We start from the raw sequence: 19,800 nt of genomic DNA on the forward strand, positions 1-19,800 counted from the left end.
CCATTTCACTTATAACATTGCCTGGTTGTAGCTCCCGACCATGGTGGAAGTAACATGCAGACCCGCAGCAGAAATCTGAGGCTCAGACTTGGCTATCCGCCTCTGGGTCCACAGCTAAAATACTTGTCAGATTTAATCTGAAGAATGTGGCCTGTGAGAGCATACCTTAAGGTAGAAAATAGAAGGGAGGCTCTGGCGTATTAGTCTGCCTATGGTCCACCAAGAGAATAAAGTTTTATTGTATATAGTAACTTATTATAGCAAAATATATTTCAACAACAAAACAACCTAAATAAAGTCGTAAAACAATTTATAAATTAGTGGTTCCTGTATGTCACGGGGTAAAGGACAGAGCTCAGATGCCTTCAACAGCCTCACAGAAGGGAATGGAGTGGTAGAGGATTTGCTCAACCTGCTTCTCCATTCACACAAGGGAACAGCAGACACTAGTTTTTGTGATCAGTAGGGCTACCGACCTGAGAAATAACCAAATCTACAAGTTGCCATATACACAGTGGATAGGAGTTAATTTCTATCAGATTTATTACTCTAATTCTATGGTTATACACCCAATAGCTCGGCTAGTACTATCCGTAGTATGAGGTTTCCCTCTAAAAGGCTGGCCTTTCCATTCCAAAACTAGGTATGGTAGACTGTGAGCCCCATTGGGGACAGGGACTGATTTGGAAATCTCTCTGCAGCGCTGTGTAATCTGTGTGCGCTATATAAAGGAATTATTATTATTATTATAAATATGTCAAGAAAGAAAAATACATCTTTTTTATTCATAACATATGGTTCCATACTTTGCATATTTACCAGAGGTAAGGTCAATAATCCAATTGTACAGACCTCAACACCATTAATCGCCATTGTGAAAAAAAAAACTTGCCAAATATATTCTAGTCAAACTAGGAATTTTTGCGCACGTATTTGACAGAATTTACTACTCTATAACCTCCTAACCCACAGCCAATTCTTACAATTACAAAAATGTATTCAAGTTTTTCTGTTAAGTAAAAATATTGTAACAACTTGAGGACAACTGCAACACGCAATACGGATTTACAAAAATATCATGTAAACTTTTTGTTTTTTATTTTTTAAGAACTGGACACCGCAGAAGAGCTGGAAAAGAAAAGAATATGTAGGATTGTTACAAAGGATTTCCCACAGTACTTTGCTGTTGTGTCACGGATAAAGCAAGAGAGTAACCAGATTGGACCCGAAGGTGGCGTTCTGAAGAGTACAACAGTCCCACGAGTTCAGGCGTCCTTCCCTGAGGGGGCTCTGACCAAAAGAATTCGAGTAGGCCTTCAGGTAAGTAAGAAAATGTTATCTGTAATATACCTAGCATGAAAAAAAATCCTTAGTGTAATGTCATATTTAAGCAGAAGAGTGTTATTTACTGCACAGCAGTTAAATTATCGAGCTAGCTACAATTATGACGCAACACAAAGTGAAAGTCATTGAGGGGTTAATCATATAGAGAATATTTTGTGCTATTCTATGGTTTTTGTGTTGCAATTTGATATTGGAATCTGAATACACAGCAGAAAAAAAAACTGTTGTTTTTGCATGTCCTGGTTGAATTGTTCTGGTTGTCCGCGTGTGCACCTACTTTCCAAATCAAGCAGAAATTATATTTTAGTTGATGAAAAATGAAACAATATTTTTTGTTTACAGTTGGATCTACACAATGACTTATTTAAAATATTAATGAATTACAGGCACAACCGGTACCCGATGAGCTGGTCAAAAAGGTCATCGGAAACCGAGCAACGTTTAGCCCCATTGTTACAGTGGAACCAAGGAGGAGGAAATTCCACAAGCCAATTACTATGACAATCCCGGTGCCCCCACCATCAGGTGAAGGCGTCACTAACGGCTATAAAGGAGACACCACCCCAAGTCTCAGGCTGCTGTGCAGTATTACAGGTATGGCTGAATGAACCCACATCTATTTACCGTGATTCAAGATTAAAGCTACTCATAGAGCTAATCATCTATGGTTATTTTTTTTCTTGGACTTGCACCACCCAAGAAAACGAGTGGCTCTACAGAAACATGCCCTGGGTGCACCAAAATTACTAGCATATAGATTAAAATTGAATAACTTAGCAGTTTCCTCAAAATAAAACAACTAAGATATGATAAAATGTAGTAATTACCCCACCAACACTTTATGAGTAGTTTAAATACAATTTAGGTGGTGAATCATTGAATCATCAGAGATAATATGTAGATAATTATCCAAATACCATCTATTGAGAAAAAGGGGAAGTATGCTTTTCACATCTTTATCAAATCCCCAAAGGTTATGCTGCCAGTGTATTATTTTATATGTGTTATATAATATTTGTATGTGTTATTTTGTAGTAACATTGTTTTTTTTCCTAGGTGGGACGTCTCCAGCTCAATGGGAGGACATTACAGGAACAACACCTTTGACATTTGTCAATGACTGTGTATCTTTTACAACCAATGTGTCTGCCAGGTAAATAAAAAGTCTTTTGAGATAACTGAAGAGTTATTGGCTGGTATGGGATATAAGATGCAGTAACCCAACATGACCACTACACAAATAGAATTTTCTGCAAGAGGCAGATAGGAACAGCTGATTTGTGGAGTTGCCGAGTGCCAAACCCCAACCGATCTTTTAATAATGAACTGTATGAAACATAGGTCATCAATAACCCGCCATTTTGTAAATGCTTCCATTTTTATTAAGTCAAGCTATTATCCCACATTTTCTTTCTTTGTGCAGGTTTTGGCTTGGTGATTGTCATCAAGTTCCTGAAACCGTTAGCCTGGCAACACAACTATACAGGGAACTGATATGTGTACCTTATATGGCCAAGTTTGTGGTCTTTGCCAAAATGAATGACCCAGTTGAAGCTCGACTACGTTGCTTCTGCATGACAGATGACAAGGTGGACAAAACACTGGAACAGCAGGAGAACTTTGAAGAGGTCGCTAGGAGCAAAGACATAGAAGTAAGTTTCTCAGTCTCCAGTTGATAATGTATTTGGGGTTAGATTATATATAGCATACTAAACTTTCTTTCCCCGTTTTGGGTGTAATTGCTTAGCACTAGTCTCTAAAGAGTTTTGTGAAGCTAATACAAGGGAATGAGTTTTGTTTCTCAGTCCATGAAAACATTGGTCCCCTAATTTATATGGGAAAATAACTATTGTCAGGGACAAATTTGGCGTTGACGGAACTTTTCTTGGGATGTCCTAGGTCTGCATCTTGCTGCCCAACGCCTCTCTCCTCCTCCTCCTCTCCTTGTCTCATCTCTTCCCCTCTACTAGCACTTGAGTGGGAAGGAGCAAGACCAAGAAGAGGAGGGGAGAATGGCCAGATTCCGCTACACCAAGGCTGTGTATTTTAAGAGTTGGACCAGTTTAACTTACCGTATATACTCGAGTATAAACCGATCCGAGTATAAGCCAAGACCCCTAATTTTACCACCAAAAACTGGGAAAAACTACTGACTCGAGTATAACCCGAGGGTGGGAATACAGCAAGCCCCTAGTAGTATAGAGCAAGCCCCTAGTAGTATTCAGCAGCCCCTAGTAGTATTCAGCAGCCCCTAGTAGTATAAAGCAAGCCCCTAGTAGTATACAGCAAGCACCTAGTAGTATACAGCAAGCCCCTAGTAGTATACAGCAAGCCCCTAGTAGTATAAAGCAAGCCCCTGGTAGTATAAAGCAAGCCCCTGGTAGTATACAGCAGCCCCTAGTAGTATATAGCAAGCCCCTAGTAGTATACAGCAAGCCCCTAGTAGTATACAGCAGCCCCTAGTAGTATATAGCAGCCCCTAGTAGTATACAGCAAGCCCCTAGTAGTATACAGCAGCCCCTAGTAGTATACAGCAGCCTGCCCCCACGGCCCTTAAAAAAATAAACTTAAATACTCACCCTCCGATGTCAGCGCGGCTCCCGATGTCGGCGCGGCTTACCGATGTCCCCGAGGTCAGCGCGTCCCGTCTTCTTTCTTCTTCGCGGCTCCTCTTCTCTCTTCCGGCATGGGCGCGGCCATGTTTTCTTCTAGCATGCGCATACTATGACGCGGCCGCTGCTGACGTCATAGTATGCGCGGCCACTAAGAAAACATGGCCGCGTCCATGCCGGAAGAAAGAAGAAGAGCCGCGGAGAAGAAAGAAGACGGGACGCGCTGACATTGGGGACATCGGTAAGCCGCGCTGACATCGGAGGGTGAGTATTTAAGTTTATTTTTTTTAAGTGGGTAATTTTTTTTGAAATAGACTCGTGTATAAGCGAGGTGACGTTTTTCAGCACATTTTTTGTGCTGAAAAACTCGGCTTATACACGAGTACATACGGTACATCCCACCACTAAGCTCGGCCCCGTAGATCACGGATTTGTACACCGTTGCATAGAATGTATATGCATATATTTTTTATTTCCAGGGAACACAAATACTTATTGAAAAGTGTGTCAGAAAAGGTGCAGGGTCCTTTTAGCATTACAACCCTTTTAATGCAGGATCAGGTCTATGACTTTTCATTCAGTCGATCATCAGGTTAACAATTTTGCTTTGACAATACAAACAGGTCCTAGAGGGGAAACCCATCCATGTGGACTGCTATGGGAACCTAGCACCGCTAACAAAAGGAGGGCAGCAGCTTGTATTTAATTTCTATGCCTTCAAAGAGAACAGACTGCCATTTTCTGTGAAGGTAAAAGTGATAATCATTTACTATATGTTGGTTGTGTTAAGTTCAGAAAAGTTCAGAAAAGTATGAAATATGCACAAATGATGAAGACAGTTTTCAAGTATTAACTTCTGAGACCATCTCACACCCCAAATAGTGTAACCAGACACATGGGGGTAACCATATAGAAATAGGAACTTCATTGCTATCTTGAACAGATTTTCGACTGTTCCACTTCCCACTGTCTATATATTCCCCATTATCTAATGTGAATATCATTCAAATAAACATTAGAGGTAAAATTCTATTGATGTCCAAAATGATTCCAAAAGAAATCGTAAGACCTCGATGAAAAATATGTAAACGGGTCTAAGACACTAAGGCCTGAGTGTTAACTGTATGCACCCCCGATTCCCCCGATGTGTTCCCCCTTACCCTTAGGACAATGCTTCAATGTCCCAAGAACAAGCACATTGAAGTCTTTTAGCCTGGAGATCTTTGAACATTATATGACTCAGATTATTTATATATATATATATATATGTATGCATACACTGCGAGTGTAGACTACAACAAAATGGCAGACTTTTCAACAGTCATATTTTCACCGGCTCACAAATTACTGACCTCTTCTAGACACAAAAACTGTTAGAATGGACACATAAGTCACATGTCTTTATGTCTTTTACATACACTGAATATGCCAAACCATTGGAAGCATTGTTCTTATTACAGCCTGTATTTCCAAACCAATGCAAAGTTGTAACTTCTTAATATTCAACTAAAAATCTTTGTATTATTATAATTAAAACTAATATATAAAATGCAATTTAGGTGCGAGACCCAAGTCAGGAGCCTTGTGGTCGACTGTCATTTTTGAAGGAGCCAAAGACAACAAAAGGCCTGCCACAGACTGCCGTCTGCAACCTCAACATTACTCTGCCAACTCAGAAAAAGGTAATGAGATGACGTCTGGAAGCTGGTTGTCCTACATGGCTTTATTCATAGCAATTTGCATGACCAAAGAATATTATATCTCCCTCCGGGCCAGTTGTAAAGAAGAACTCTACTCATATTGGTGTTCCCATGAGGAAACCTCCCAGGCTCTACAGTCTGTTCATTCAGATTAGATTTACCTTTGCCTTAGTTACTGCACATTATTGGCAATGTTTTAGCATCCTTGAGTGGCTTTCAGATTCCAATATCTGGAATTTTGATTCCTTCCATTGATTATATTTAGAACATTTAGTAACATTGACCATAATCATTACTACCACTTTGTTTTTGGTTACATTTTTGAGCCGATTTTTGTGCCTCTACAACTTGCCATACTCGGCTATAGTTCCAGACTTACTACTGATCCCCATCACATGGGACTCCTGAAGCAATATAAATCTTACCTACAGGACTCCATGACTGAGTAGCTTCTGTCTCCAGCATTTATTTTGAAAAATATCATCACTTTGCAAGACCCCAGTGGGTAAAATATACAGGAGGAAAAGCAGCTAAATTATATTTGGATTATCAATGACAACATTACCAGTTTTAAATAGTTTTGGGTAGATAAAATATATTGAGTACAACACATGCAAATACTGTAAACTTTGGCAAGTGCTAGACAAAAGTTTTTTAAAAATAAATATGCCATGTGCAACAGGTCATGAACATTTGTCTTTTTAAGTTGCTTATTGCCTTGAGCTTAGTTTTATGATATTGGCAGCAGAAGCTCCTGGCCTGATGCGTGCTTACGCCCTACTAACGAACCCACTCTATATGCCCTAGTCTAATGTGCTTTTAAAGGGGTTGGATATTAGTAAATAATTTTACCAGGATAAGTACAAGAACCTCATTGGGTGACCCATATTATTTTTACCCTGCTAATGTTTGTCTGTTTACCACAGGAGCCACCAGCAGCAGGACTCAGGACTTCCTGTGATGCCCCGTCAAGTGCCAGGAAGACATCACAGGAAGTTCCAGGTTCTGCTGCCTGCAGGTCACGTGACCCATGGCCCCTGCATACTACAGAAAACCTTAACCGGGGTAAACACAGTAAGGGGTGATTTTTTTTTAGGGTATTTTACTTATTCTGGTAACGTTTGTTACTATTGGATAACCACGGTCATGGTTATGGACACTTTACCCACATTAAGGTCCACTTCCTAACTGCCATCTAAGTTAGGCTGATGCATCAGTATCATGGCTATAAATGGCAATAGACAGAAACTGTCTTATTGAGGTCTATGAACAGTTGTCTAGCCATACTCTATGCAGATAGGAGTTGTAGATAAGTCTTAACACTTCATTTATCTGTAGTGGAGGCTAGCAATGATCAGGTGTTTCAGGCAGCTTCTGTAAATACTCAATGGATGGACTTGTGTAGTTCCACTCCCTCCACTGAGTAATCCCTGATTTTGAAGTTGCCTTGCACAGTAGTTTGGTTTGGCTCAAGTGTCAGAATCTAATCAATCTCTGAGAAAAAGTCATCAGTAGGGATGAGTGAACCTGAACAGCTCAAACCCCCCTTCCGGTAACACTCGCGATCGTTGCTGGCATTACATGCTGTCGATGCTGCACACCACCATTTTGGATGGGATCAGGGCTCCCCAATGATGTCATGGGGAACGCCAAGCCTCCCCAAAACCAAATTGATTTAGATGTATATTGACAGTTTATACCCAATTCTGGGTGTTACTTTTATGTGTTCCTGAACAGGGCCCAAAAAGGTATTTTTAAGTTTGGAGCACGGCCGGCCCATAGTTTAAATGGGTCTGCTCATCCCTAAACATTAGTATTAAATAGATTAAATAGGATGTCTACTTAATTTTTGCCACCTTCCCATATCTCTTAAATCAAGGTAGTAGCAGTAGATCACAAATCCTATTTGTACACGGTTGTACACTGGCTGGGTTTCTCACATCCTGCTAACATGTTATAAGTATATGTTGTTCCCTCTGTGCCGTCATAAATGTAATTCTGTGTAAGGGTAGATTGCTTAGTTCTCAGTGTTTGTAATCTTCAGATAACATGTATGTTTTTTTACCTTTAATTTTCTTGTCTACTTATCTTCTGTGTCAGTGTTTGCTGTGTTTGTGCTTGCGCTGCTGCTTACCTGTCCCTTATCACATCCTAATATTCTTTTCCCTGCTGCCCACTATCATTTACTTTATCTCTGCAATGCATCTTGGACCAAAAAGGAAACAGAGTCAGACCCAGATGATGAGGTAATATAACTCATGCACCTTTCTCAATAATAATCATCTGTAGTTAAGGCATCTCCCCACATCAGTTATGTCAATCCTCAGGGTTACAGACGTAGAACTAGAATTCTTAACTAGAATGGCGTGTATATACTGTATTAGGCCTCATGCAAACAAATGGAAGCTCCCCCGAGCCGTGACCCGTGCGACCATCCAGCCGAGTGCTGGAGAGAGGAGGGGCGAGTGCTCCTCACCCCTCCTCTCACCATATAAAGACTAGCAGCTGATCAGGTGCCATAGGGTACCATAATCCAGCTGCAAATGGTGCACACAAGGCTTTAGTAAGGCAAGAGTGCGAGTAAAGTGCACCAGACATCATCCAGCATGTTATATCCTACCTTTAATAAGTCCACAGCATTACCATACAAAACTTTTCAATTATACATACATATGTCTGTTTCTATACCAATATCTGCCATTCTCTTTTCAGTTGCATTCATCATTCCTACAAACAGGGAGTGGGCCACAATGGTTGGGGCTTTTGATGCCACTTTATAAGTGTTGGAGCGTATTATTTTTTTGTATGCTTTAGCTTTTGTAGGTCAAAGCTACAACCAATGTGGCTGCACTTTCAGTTGCATGTCAAGAGAATGCATTGTGATTTATGTGCCAACCAAAAAGTCAAGTGGCACAGCTTTTGCTGTTATGATACCACCATGCAGAGCTACACTCCAATAGAATTAAAGTAAATTTTGCAAGAGCTTCACTTTCTTGTTTCTTTTGAAGTGGCTTAGGACAGAACATAAAACAATACCATGTGCTGTGTGACTAGGCAGTTGTCCCATGGGAGTAACTATCGAGGAGCAGTCCCCCCCCCCCCTACACCCTTGGGAAACTGCTCCTCCAAGTGTCCTTTTCAAATAAATGAATAACTCCCATCACTCAGGATTGGCTATAGAGGAGCAAGGGGGTGTTGCTAAGCCAAGTGATGGGTGTTTTCATTTATTTGAAAAGGACACATGGAGGAGCGGCTTCCCAAGGGTGGGGGGGGGGGAACTGCTGCTCTATAGCCACTCCCAGGGGACAAGTGCCTAGTCACACAGCACATGGTATACAAAAACACTTTAGCAGTATATGTACTATGCTCCGTGAGGACTGGGGGAGTCCTAAAAATGGGTCTCTTGTTGACAGGTTCCCTTTAACATCTCCCCGCACCTCTGTTTTTAGTTTGTGTTTCTTTATTCTCCTCTTTGTTAATGCTACAAGCTAAAGTTGCCCATTACAGTTGCCCACAATACAAAAATCTGATCCACAACACTAATGCACCCTAAAGAATTTTATCTTTCTCCAAAAATAAAAACAAAATTAATCTATATTTATGTAAACAAATAAAAATTCAATGTGAAGTCATATGATGCAATAGAATAGTTAAGCAAATACAAAAAAAATAAAAACTTTTAAAAAGTTAATGCACAAATCAAGTCCAAATCGGCAACAATATCCCACGTAACGCAACATTCGGTAGTTTTGTTTGTTATATGCTATGTTTTACCCTGTTGACTGTTTGTGCTTAACAGTAAAAATTAAGAGTATGAGTAAAGAAAATAAGATTCTGACCAAATACCATCCATTTTCTTTTCTACAGTTGACATTTTTTAATCTGTAAAATTTGAAAAATGTATTATTGTACGACAATTTATTTAGTAATGTGGTAGAAACCAAAGTTGTTGTTTATTTCAGTGTGATTTATGCATTCGATTTTAGGTGGTTCTCTACTGCTAAATGCACATGATCATTGCTGGAAGTTACGGCCGAATTATTTTCTTCTGCTCATTTTTCACAGATGGAGAAGGTGGATCGACGTCAGAACTTTGTGTCTTTAGCCTTGCGTAAGCGATACAGCTATCTGACTGAACCCGGAATGAGTGAGTTTATTAACATTCTAACAATACTAATCCCTTTAAAAGAAGAGTCTTCTTCATAGAAGTTTTATTTAAGTGGATCCCAAAATAGGGGTATAGTTACACATACCTTATATATGATAAAAAGAGCATCTCTAATGAGGTTACCCTTATGCCATTAGGGGACTCTAGCCTATTGTACTGTAAGACCAAATATACCGTAGGTTAGCTTCTTTAATATAACCAGATAACTGCAGAAGAAAGCACTGCAATGTCTTACAGCACCTGTTACATTTGACTGTCAATGTCTAAAGCAGCAGGGTGCTCCTCCAACTTATTTTTAGGCACAAAGCAGAAGTTGCATAAAAGGGTTGACCACCTTTAGCAGACTTCAACTGACCTTTTACCCTGTTAAAGTTTGCTGTTTGCCACTGTTACCCCTGAGCAGCAGGATTCCAGACTTCCTGTTATGTCCCATGTCCTGCTGGCTTCCAGCAGAAAGTGTGGGCTGTGCAGTAATGGATTCTGCCACATGCCTCTCTAACTACTGACATGGAAGCGGTTATGTGCATACACCAATGCCTACATGGCCCACTCCATCCTCCGGAGGCCAGCAGACATGAAACATCAACTTAAATTCAAAGTTCTGCTGCCCAGGGGGGGGTCTCATAATTTGCAGCAAACTTTAACTGGCCAAGTATAACATGAGCGACCCTACGTGGGTCTTATACTTAGCCTGTTAAAGGTTGCCATATGTGGCTAATCTCTTCAAGACTTGACCTGCTGACTCTCCGGAAATGTTAATTTCAGTTCTTGTAGTACATATACTTCATAAAATCTTTAAGAAAATACATTATATCTCCTAAAACTCAACTCACTGTTTAGAGACACAACACCTTGACAATGGGAATAGAAAGCATTGTTTTTATTCCTAATATTTTAAGATGATAAAAGGGAGGAACAGAAAAAAGCAAATTAGGGCTGGCTACTCAATTATTTCAATAGTTTTTTGCATCAATATTGTGAGCTGAAACCAGTTTTGCGGAAAACATGATCTCCACCTGTTGTGCGTGTTCGTCCTCTTCTGGCCCTTCCCGACATTTGACGTAATAGTACTGCATGGCGGGAGGTGCGTTCCAGCATTTTGCAGTATTATTACGTCAAAGTTTTGGCACCTGAATGGAGCCAGTACCAGAAGCTGCGGCTGTCAGCTGTATATTATAGCCGACACCTGCCGCTAACACCCGCGGTCATAGATTCCTCCAAACGCAGGTGTTAACTCCTTACACGCCATGGTCACGATTGACCGTTGCGTGTAAGGGGCATATAAAGCGATGCAGTCTCACGCTTATCGGGGGGGGGGGGGGTTTCGCTGCTCGAATGCCAGCTCCGGGGTCTGCCAGTGCCCCCAAGGCTGCACAATGTTCTTCCGTGACCAGGTCCACCCATCTAGCAGCGCCCGGCTGTAACACACTGAGCATGCGAAGCAATATCACTTGGATATGTTAAAGCGTATAAAAGTTATAACCACTTTTAGTGACACATGTCAGATTTGAGAAAATGGGCCGTGTCAGGAAGGTAAAAAGTGGCTTTGGCGTTAATGGGTTAATGGAAATTTACACTATTTCCTAGTCCAAATGTTTCAGGGGAGCTCCTTAACTGTGCAAACGAAAAAATTTAAAATTTATTTTTTTACACGGATGCATTAATACAATTAAAAGAACTCTTCTTTTAAAAAGAAAACTATGAATGTATATCGAACTGCGATTTTCCAACCCCAGCCTTTTTACAGTTAATTCTATATTTTAGACATTTAATGGTTATTTGAATATTTTTCTTACAAAGTAATTTATTGGGAAACCTAACCATGGCTGGCTTTGGAAAAATATTTGTTCATACTTACAAATGTCATAACCCACTGCTTGTTTTGACATAACATTTCATGCACGCTTAAAAGTCTAGAAATCATTTTTAAGCTACCCTTGCCTGACCGTGTTCTTCAGTATCACATCTCACTCATCATCCCAATGGTTTTTTACTTCATTTCATTTCACGTTTTCTATTTGGTTTTTATTGAAAAGAAAGACGAAACAACAGCATGGAAAAAAATGCAAGGGAAAAAAAACAATTCTTGAGATTATTTTCAGAAAACCCCGATCTTATTGGCTTTGTGATTGTGCAGCGTATATCTAAATTCTGCATGGAAACAAATATGTTATAACGAATGTATCAAACTCCTCCACATTTTTGCTCTGTACTTGCCTGTCACACATTTCAATTTGGAGTCTGCATGAAGGGTTCTGCCTCAATATATTATATTAATGATTGTTAACAATTTTATATTGTTTTCAATTGACAGTAATGTGTGCACCACGATACAACCAGAGAAAGCGCAAAAGACAATACTAATTCTGAACACTAACCTTACACGAGCATACTGTACTCCGCAGGACAAATTTAGCACATCAGAAAGTCAATAGGAAGTTTGAATAGCAATGTGTGTTTTGTAGCATTTTTCCTGTCCCTTTCTAGTTTTTGTCCTGGTGTTTGTCCTTCGTTTTATGTTGCTTTTAGTGCTCATTTTACGTCCACAATTTTTTTTTTTTCCTTTCTTTTTTTTTTTTTTCTTCTTCCATACATTAAAACCATAACCATCATCCTGCCTCATAAAAACAGTTGTACTTGCTTTTGAAATAATATAATCGTTACTGACCAATTTTTTTTCTCTGGTCTCTCTGTTTTTTTTCAATCATTTTTTTTGTTAATTTTACATTTAATTTTAATTTATTCATAAAAGAACCCATTGATCGGAATGCAGGAGCACCGAGAACTATACCTGTTACCTATTCATACAAGCCAGGCTTTCCAACGAGACCATATCAGTCATGGACAACCGCTCCAATCACAGTGCCTGGGCAGACCAAATCAGGCTTTACCTCTCTGTCAAGCTCTTCTTCTAATACTCCATCAGCATCCCCATTAAAATCAATATGGTCTGTCTCCTCTGCCTCACCAATAAAATCTACATTAGGAGCCTCCACTACATCTTCTGTTAAATCTGTTAGTGATGTAGCATCTCCAATAAGAACATTTCGGACAATTGCTTCACCGATAAAAACTGTTGTCACACAGCCTCCATATACAATGCAAGGCTCCACTGTGTCACCAATTAGAGCTTCTACCATTGCAGAAGCACCAGCTTTTAAGGGATTATCCTCCACCTCTGTTTTTACTTCCAGAACATCTCCAGTGACTACTGCTGGCTCTCTGTTAGAAAGATCATCCATTACAATGACCCCTCCAGCATCTCCTAAATCAAACATTAACATGTACTCTTCAAGCCTCCCTTTTAAATCTATCATTACTTCTGCAGGGTCACTTTCATCTTCACCCCTAAAATCTGTGGTTTCTTCTACTGTCTCTGCTCCTTCTAAAGTGAACATTGCACCTTCTCTCACTTGCCCATTAAAGATTGGGAATGGTCCAAGTGAAGTTGGATTAGTGAATGGATCTGCATCTCCGCTAAAGTATCCACTCTGTTCCAGTTATATCAACGGCTCTGCAGTGAATTTGCAAGACAAATTATTGGCTGTAACGAAATCTACAACAGCAGCACTCAACACGGCCATCGACACAGCTGAAAAAAGCTACTCCATTCCCACAACAACCCAAATGTCATATTCACCGATCAAGTCTTTTGCATCAACAACATCTGCTTTTCAGACCATCAGAGCACCCCCAGTCTACACAAGCTATAGGTCGTCTTTATCCTCTACTACCTCATCGGTTACATCTTCAACATTAACTGTACCAGTGTACTCCGTGGTAAATGTTCTGTCGGAGCCCACCTTAAAGAAACTAACAGAGTCCGCATCTTTAACCAAGTCTGCGGCTACCCTGTTGTCGACGTCAAAGAACACATCAACTGAAGCTAATCAGTTCAATCGAATTTCCTCACCACTTAAGTCATCTTTATTTCTTTCCCCTGCTGCCCTCAAGTTATCTACAACCTCTTCATTATCTTCAAGTCAGGAGATTTTGAAAGACGTTGCAGATATGAAAGAAGACCTAATAAGAATGACAGCAATCTTACAAACCGATACCACCGAAGAAAAGCCATTCCAATCTGAGATAGCTAAAGAAGTCAGAATTGAAGATGAGGAACCTTTCAAAATAGTAGAGAAAGTAAAAGAGGACTTGGTCAAAGTTAGTGAAATTTTAAAAAAGGATGTTTTCTTAGAAAAAAGTACATCTTCGTGTGACCAGGGGCAGTCACCAGAAGAAGAATGGGTAGAATTTAGTAGGGAGGAAATTGAAGAAGCTAGAGAAAGTACTAGAATAAATTTGAAATCTAGAACGTTATCAGAAAAAGACTATAATCTAACAAAGGTGATTGATTACTTGACAAATGACATTGGGGGCAACACATTTTCTACTCTAAAATACAAGTATGATGATGGGAGAAGAGAAGGGGAAGAGAAACAGAAAAGAGTTTTGAAGCCAGGTATAGCTCTGCAGGACCATAAACTTAAAATGCCACCCTCATCCATGAGATCTTCTGCGTCAGAAAAAGAGTTGTGCAAAATTGCAGACTCTGTTTTTGGAACAGACATGATTTTAGAGTCTCCAGATGATTTTTCACAACATGAGCAAGATAAAAGTCCTTTGTCCGATAGTGGATTTGAAACACGAAGTGAAAAAACCCCATCGGCTCCACAGAGTGCAGAGAGCACGGGGCCAAAGCCACTTTTTCACGATGTACCTATTCCACCTGTTATTACAGAGACCAGAACAGAAGTGGTCCATGTTATAAGGAGTTATGAGCCATCAGCAGGGGAGGTTGGAGAAGCAGAGAAAATAGAGCCACCACAGTTAAAACCTGATAAAACATTCATGGAGTTAGACCAAAATCAAGCTGGACCTTTAAAAGTAAAAAATAAGGCATTTCAGCTAAAAACTGGAGTTGATGAAGATGATCACACAGGGGTTCTGGGAAAGGGTGTACGAGTCAAAGAAGAAACTCATATAACCACCACTACAAGAATGGTCTATCACCCTCCTCAATCTGCTGAAAAATCGGAAAGAATTGAGGAAACCATGTCTGTTCATGACATAATGAAAGCTTTCCAGTCAGGCCGTGATCCATCTAAAGAGCTGGCAGGCCTCTTTGAGCACAAAACTTCAGTAACTTCAGATGTCCAGAAGTGCGCTGATACCTCACAACAACATGCTGAAAGGGACATCAAAATGAAACCAAAACTGGAGCGCATAATTGAGGTCCATATTGAAAAAGGTAACCAAGCTGAGCCTACAGAAGTCATTATTAGAGAAACCAAAAAACACCCAGAGAAGGAAGTTTATGTTTATCAAAGGGACTTAAGTCAGGGGGAATTTAACATCAAAGATATGGTAACAGAAAGAAATAAAATGTTTCCATGCTCAGATGAACAAGGACAGGGAGAAGAGGAGGAGCTGACTGCAGAGGAGTCTTTACCATCTTATTTGGAGTCATCAAGAGTAAACACCCCAGTTTCTCAAGAAGAAGATAGCCGGCCAAGTTCTGCCCAACTTATATCAGATGACTCCTACAAAACACTCAAGCTCCTAAGCCAACATTCAGTAGAATATCACGATGATGAGTTATCAGAGCTAAGAGGAGAGTCCTACCGATTTGCTGAGAAAATGCTCCTTTCAGAAAAACTAGATGATGCACAGGAGTCTGACCATGCTGTACTTCTTGGATCTGATTTTCATCTACCTGAAAGACAATGTAGAGAAAAAACAAAGACTACCCCTAAAAAGGAAATCCTTTCCAAAATATATAAGGATGTAGCCGAAAATGGTTTAGGTAAAATTTGCAGTGATGACTCTCTTGATAAAGTGACAGTGTTGCATTATGCTGGAGATCCTAAAAGCCCTAAACATGCAATGTGGATGCGATTTACAGAGGATAGGCTAGACAGAGGTAGAGAAAAGTTATTGTATGAGGATAGGGTGGATAGGACTGTTAAGGAGGCAGAAGAAAAACTGACTGAAGTATCTCAGTTTTTTCGTGACAAAACTGAAAAACTAAACGATGAGTTGCAGTCACCAGAGAAGAAGCCGCTCAAAAAGAATGGGAAAGATTATAAATCAGGTCATCATTCTACTAACAGTAGTCCAGAAAAAATAAAGGTTACAGATTTTAGAACTTCTAGTGAGGACTGGACTAAAATGCACCAATTTTTACACGATGGAAAGGGGGGTTCCACCTTAGCTGATGATCGAAAAGCAACAAGTTTGCCTTGTAGTCCTGAAAAAAAGATGTTTGACCACAAGGCAGACAGTCAACAAACAGGGTCACAATCTGGCTTTCAACTAAAACAATCCAAACTCAGCTCTATTAAATTAAAATTTGAGCAAAGTATCAATCTCAAACACAAGGACAATACCCAGGAAGAAAAAAAACACGAGACTCCATCAAAAATTCCGGTTAAGAAAACACAGGACAGTCGGCTTCCATTTTTCCAGTTCCACTCAAAAGATAAACCACAAAAGTCCATTGAGGAAATGAATGGAGAGCTTCCCTTGTTAAAGGAGTCCATCACTGAGGCCATCAATGAAGAATGTTTAAAATTTAAAGAGATGATCAAAAATAGTGGTGGCTTTTTAGATCACAAAGCTGACAAACTAATTGGCGGACTAATGGATCAGCTTCCACAGCAGCCAGTGACCTCCGTATCTGATACTAAAGACTCCCCTGATAAGAAAACTTATAGAACATGGGAGATGTCAGGTTCACCTACCCAAAAGGCACAAAAGGAAAAACTGAGCCACATGATCATCCAGGACAAAGGAGCAGATACTAAAGGATCCCATAACGTGAACTGTGAATCTGATAGAGACAAAAAGTTACCCCAAAGTGGATCTTGTACAACAGATACAAAAGAGAGTGTCAAATCTCCTTCCAAAAAACTTTTGTATACAGAACTTGCACGAAAGGATGTAGGATATATCAGTGATGAAAAGCATGAGAACAAGAGAGAAGGGACAAATGTATCACATATCCCTGTCAGGGTCTCTGAAGAAAAGAGACTATTGCCTAGTGTAGACAGCCATAATAGCCAGTCAAAACTTGAAAAAGATTTTAATCGAACATCTTCATTACCTTTAAACAAGCAGATAAAGCCCGATATACTACATTCCACGCTTGTTGCAGATGAAAGTAATAGACGTGTAGATAAGGTCCTAGATTACCTGGGGTTATCGTCTTCTACTGAAGAAAATGAGATCTCCCCTGTCAAGTCCCCAGATTCACTAGAGATAAGTCCAGTCATGGAACGCTTGGCCAATATTCACGACTCTATGCAGGTAGGAGACACCAGAAATACTGAGGCATTAAAGGAAATAAAAACATTACCTGTTTATGTTAGTATTGTACAAGTAGGAAAACAATATGAGAAAGAAGTGCAGCACGGTGGGGGTAGAAAAGTAGTTAGCCAGGATAGTAGGACAGCTCAAGAGACAAGAGGCAGCCTCCTTAATATTAAACCACAGAAACAACCCCCATCCCCTCAAGGTAGCCCAGAGGACGATACCTTAGAACAAGTATCATTCATAGATAGCTCAGGGAAAAGTCCATTAACTCCAGAAACACCTAGTTCAGAGGAAGTTAGCTATGAATTTAATTCTAAAACCCCAGATTCACTAATGCCATATATACCAGGAAAGCCAAGCCCTATACCAGAAGTCTCTGAAGAGTCAGAGGAGGAAGAATTAGTCAAACTTCCAACTATTAAACAGAGCATTCCAGATGCTTTAAATTCTGATATAACAAAGCCAATTACATTTAGCAAAGAGCAAAACAAAAGATCAAAAGACAATAGAGTTGCATATATTGAGTTCCCCCCTCCACCGCCTCTAGATTCTGAGCACAGTGACTCTAGTAAAAAAAATATGGATAATTCCACGGATAGTGAAATGGAACTAACTGAGGTTAACCTGCAAGATGACCATGACAAGTTTCTTTCGGCTGAGCCAGTGATAAGAGTACAACCACCCTCTCCTGTTCCCCCCGAATTTGACATCAGCGATTCTAGTGACGATGAATCAGTTCTCCAGCCCTTTGCTGTTAAAAAGTATACTTTTAAAATTAAAGACGAAGAGGTAAAAGAATGTTCAAAAATGAGGTGTCAAGAGTCAGATATGGGCTTAAATGCACCTAATGACCTTGAACAAAATGGTAACAATGACCAATCTGTTACTGAGTGCTCCATAGCAACCACTGCAGAATTCTCACATGATACCGACGCAACAGAGATTGATTCTCTAGATGGGTATGACCTGCAAGATGAAGATGATGGTTTGACAGAAAGTGATACCAAACATGGACAAAGTCAGGATTTGGAGATCAAAAAGGAACCATGGACAAAAGAAGGAATGTTGAAGCACAGTGACCGTAGTTTTAGTCAAAGTAAACTTGATGTTATTGAAGAAGAAGAAAAAGTAATAATTGAGGAGTATAAGCCATGTAGGAAAATATCTGATGGTGAAAAGAAAACTGAATCAGGCGACAAGAAGCAAGGGTCACAATTTTTTACTTTGGAAGGAAGGCATCCCGACAGGCAAGTGTTCCCAGACACATATTTCAGTTATAAAGTGGACGAAGAGTTTGCAACACCTTTTAAAACTGTAGCTACAAAAAGCCTCGACTTTGATCCATGGTCAAGTAAAGCAGGAGACGATGACGTGTTTGAAACCAAGTCCAAAGATGAGGAACCAAAGCCTTTTAGCCTAGCAGTAGAAGATCGCTCTCAAGCAACTACACCTGATACAACTCCTGCCAGAACACCTACAGATGAAAGTACACCAACTAGTGAGCCCAACCCCTTCCCATTTCATGAAGGGAAGATGTTTGAGATGACTCGCAGTGGTGCTATTGACATGAGCAAGAGGGATTTTGTTGAAGAAAGACTTCAATTTTTTCAGATTGGTGAGCATAATTCTGCAGGGAAGTCAGGGGACAAGGGGGAAGGGGACAAAAATACTACCATCACACTTCCACAGTCAGGGGACATCTTGATAGAACCCATCCTAGAAAAAAAAGTAGAGACATCTACAGTTGAACATGCTACCATCATCCAGGGAAGTGGAGATTGTCTTGATGGAACAAATGGTAATAATTCACTGGACAAATCAGCTTCTACTACAAATGGTAAAGTTGATCCTAAATTGCGTACACCTATAAAGATGGGTATATCTGCCTCAACCATGAACACGAAAAAAGAGGGCACTGGAGAAGTGGCAGACAAAATAGAGGCCGTGCCAGATTCACAGAATTTAGATAATGAGAGCAAGGCTATATTCACAAACATAACAACCAGTGAGACAATTATTAGGCACATAGAAATACATGATTTTCAAGCAGAAAACTATAACAACAATAACAACTTGGATTCATTATCTTTAAATGTAAATAATAACACAATTAATTTGGTACTTATTGAAGACTGTGAATCCAAGTCTTCAAAAAAACTCACCAAAACAAAAGTCGATGTAGATAATGGGACATCTAATAAAAACACTGACAGGGACAAGAGAAAAACCCCCAAAAATGAGCAGAAGTTGGCAGATCCATCAGGAAATAGGCCGAGGTCTAAACTTCCAGTAAAAGCCATATCAGCAAGGCCAGTTAATGAGCGAGTAAGCAATGCAAACACATCAGTTGTTAGAAGAAATTTGCCTAGTAAGGTTGAAAAACCAACAAGACAGGGTCATATTCCAATCATAGAAACAAAGTCGAAAATCCCGGTTAAGAATATCAGTAGGGTGCACCCGCCAACACAAAGAAAAGTGGCACAAAAAGTCAGACAGGTGCAGGTAGAGAAGGAGGCAAGTAAACCAACGCCTTCAAAATTACCAGTAAAGGTAAGATCTTTGCCCACTGCTACTTCAGCAGCCAAAGTAAAGAAACATGAGTTCAGTGAGGTTTGTAAACATTCTATTGAATATTTTAAGGGAATTAGTGGTGAGACATTAAAGC

General features: G+C 39.9%; 1 protein-coding gene and 1 long non-coding RNA gene across 46 annotated transcripts in view; one reads left to right on the forward strand and one right to left on the reverse strand.

Annotated features, from left to right (window-relative positions):
• ANK3 (ankyrin 3) overlaps nucleotides 1-19,800 on the forward strand; it is a 411,799-nt gene that overhangs the window by 371,185 nt on the left and 20,814 nt on the right. For 29 of the 43 annotated variants that reach the window (XM_072129790.1, XM_072129792.1, XM_072129800.1 and 26 more), the window contains 9 exons: nucleotides 1,109-1,320; nucleotides 1,731-1,938; nucleotides 2,401-2,497; nucleotides 2,768-2,996; nucleotides 4,580-4,705; nucleotides 5,516-5,638; nucleotides 7,876-7,902; nucleotides 9,722-9,803; nucleotides 12,577-18,750. In XM_072129790.1, the coding sequence (XP_071985891.1) occupies nucleotides 1,109-1,320; nucleotides 1,731-1,938; nucleotides 2,401-2,497; nucleotides 2,768-2,996; nucleotides 4,580-4,705; nucleotides 5,516-5,638; nucleotides 7,876-7,902; nucleotides 9,722-9,803; nucleotides 12,577-18,750 (7,278 nt within the window). The remainder of the gene's footprint in view (nucleotides 1-1,108; nucleotides 1,321-1,730; nucleotides 1,939-2,400; nucleotides 2,498-2,767; nucleotides 2,997-4,579; nucleotides 4,706-5,515; nucleotides 5,639-7,875; nucleotides 7,903-9,721; nucleotides 9,804-12,576; nucleotides 18,751-19,800) is intronic. The other 14 variants (XM_072129819.1, XM_072129822.1, XM_072129824.1 and 11 more) reach the window with 7 other exon arrangements.
• LOC140105759 (uncharacterized) overlaps nucleotides 1-19,800 on the reverse strand; it is a 244,894-nt gene that overhangs the window by 155,980 nt on the left and 69,114 nt on the right. The window lies entirely within an intron of this gene.

The sequence above is a fragment of the Engystomops pustulosus genome, chromosome 11 (assembly GCF_040894005.1).
Source record: "Engystomops pustulosus chromosome 11, aEngPut4.maternal, whole genome shotgun sequence".
Taxonomy (NCBI): domain Eukaryota; kingdom Metazoa; phylum Chordata; class Amphibia; order Anura; family Leptodactylidae; genus Engystomops; species Engystomops pustulosus.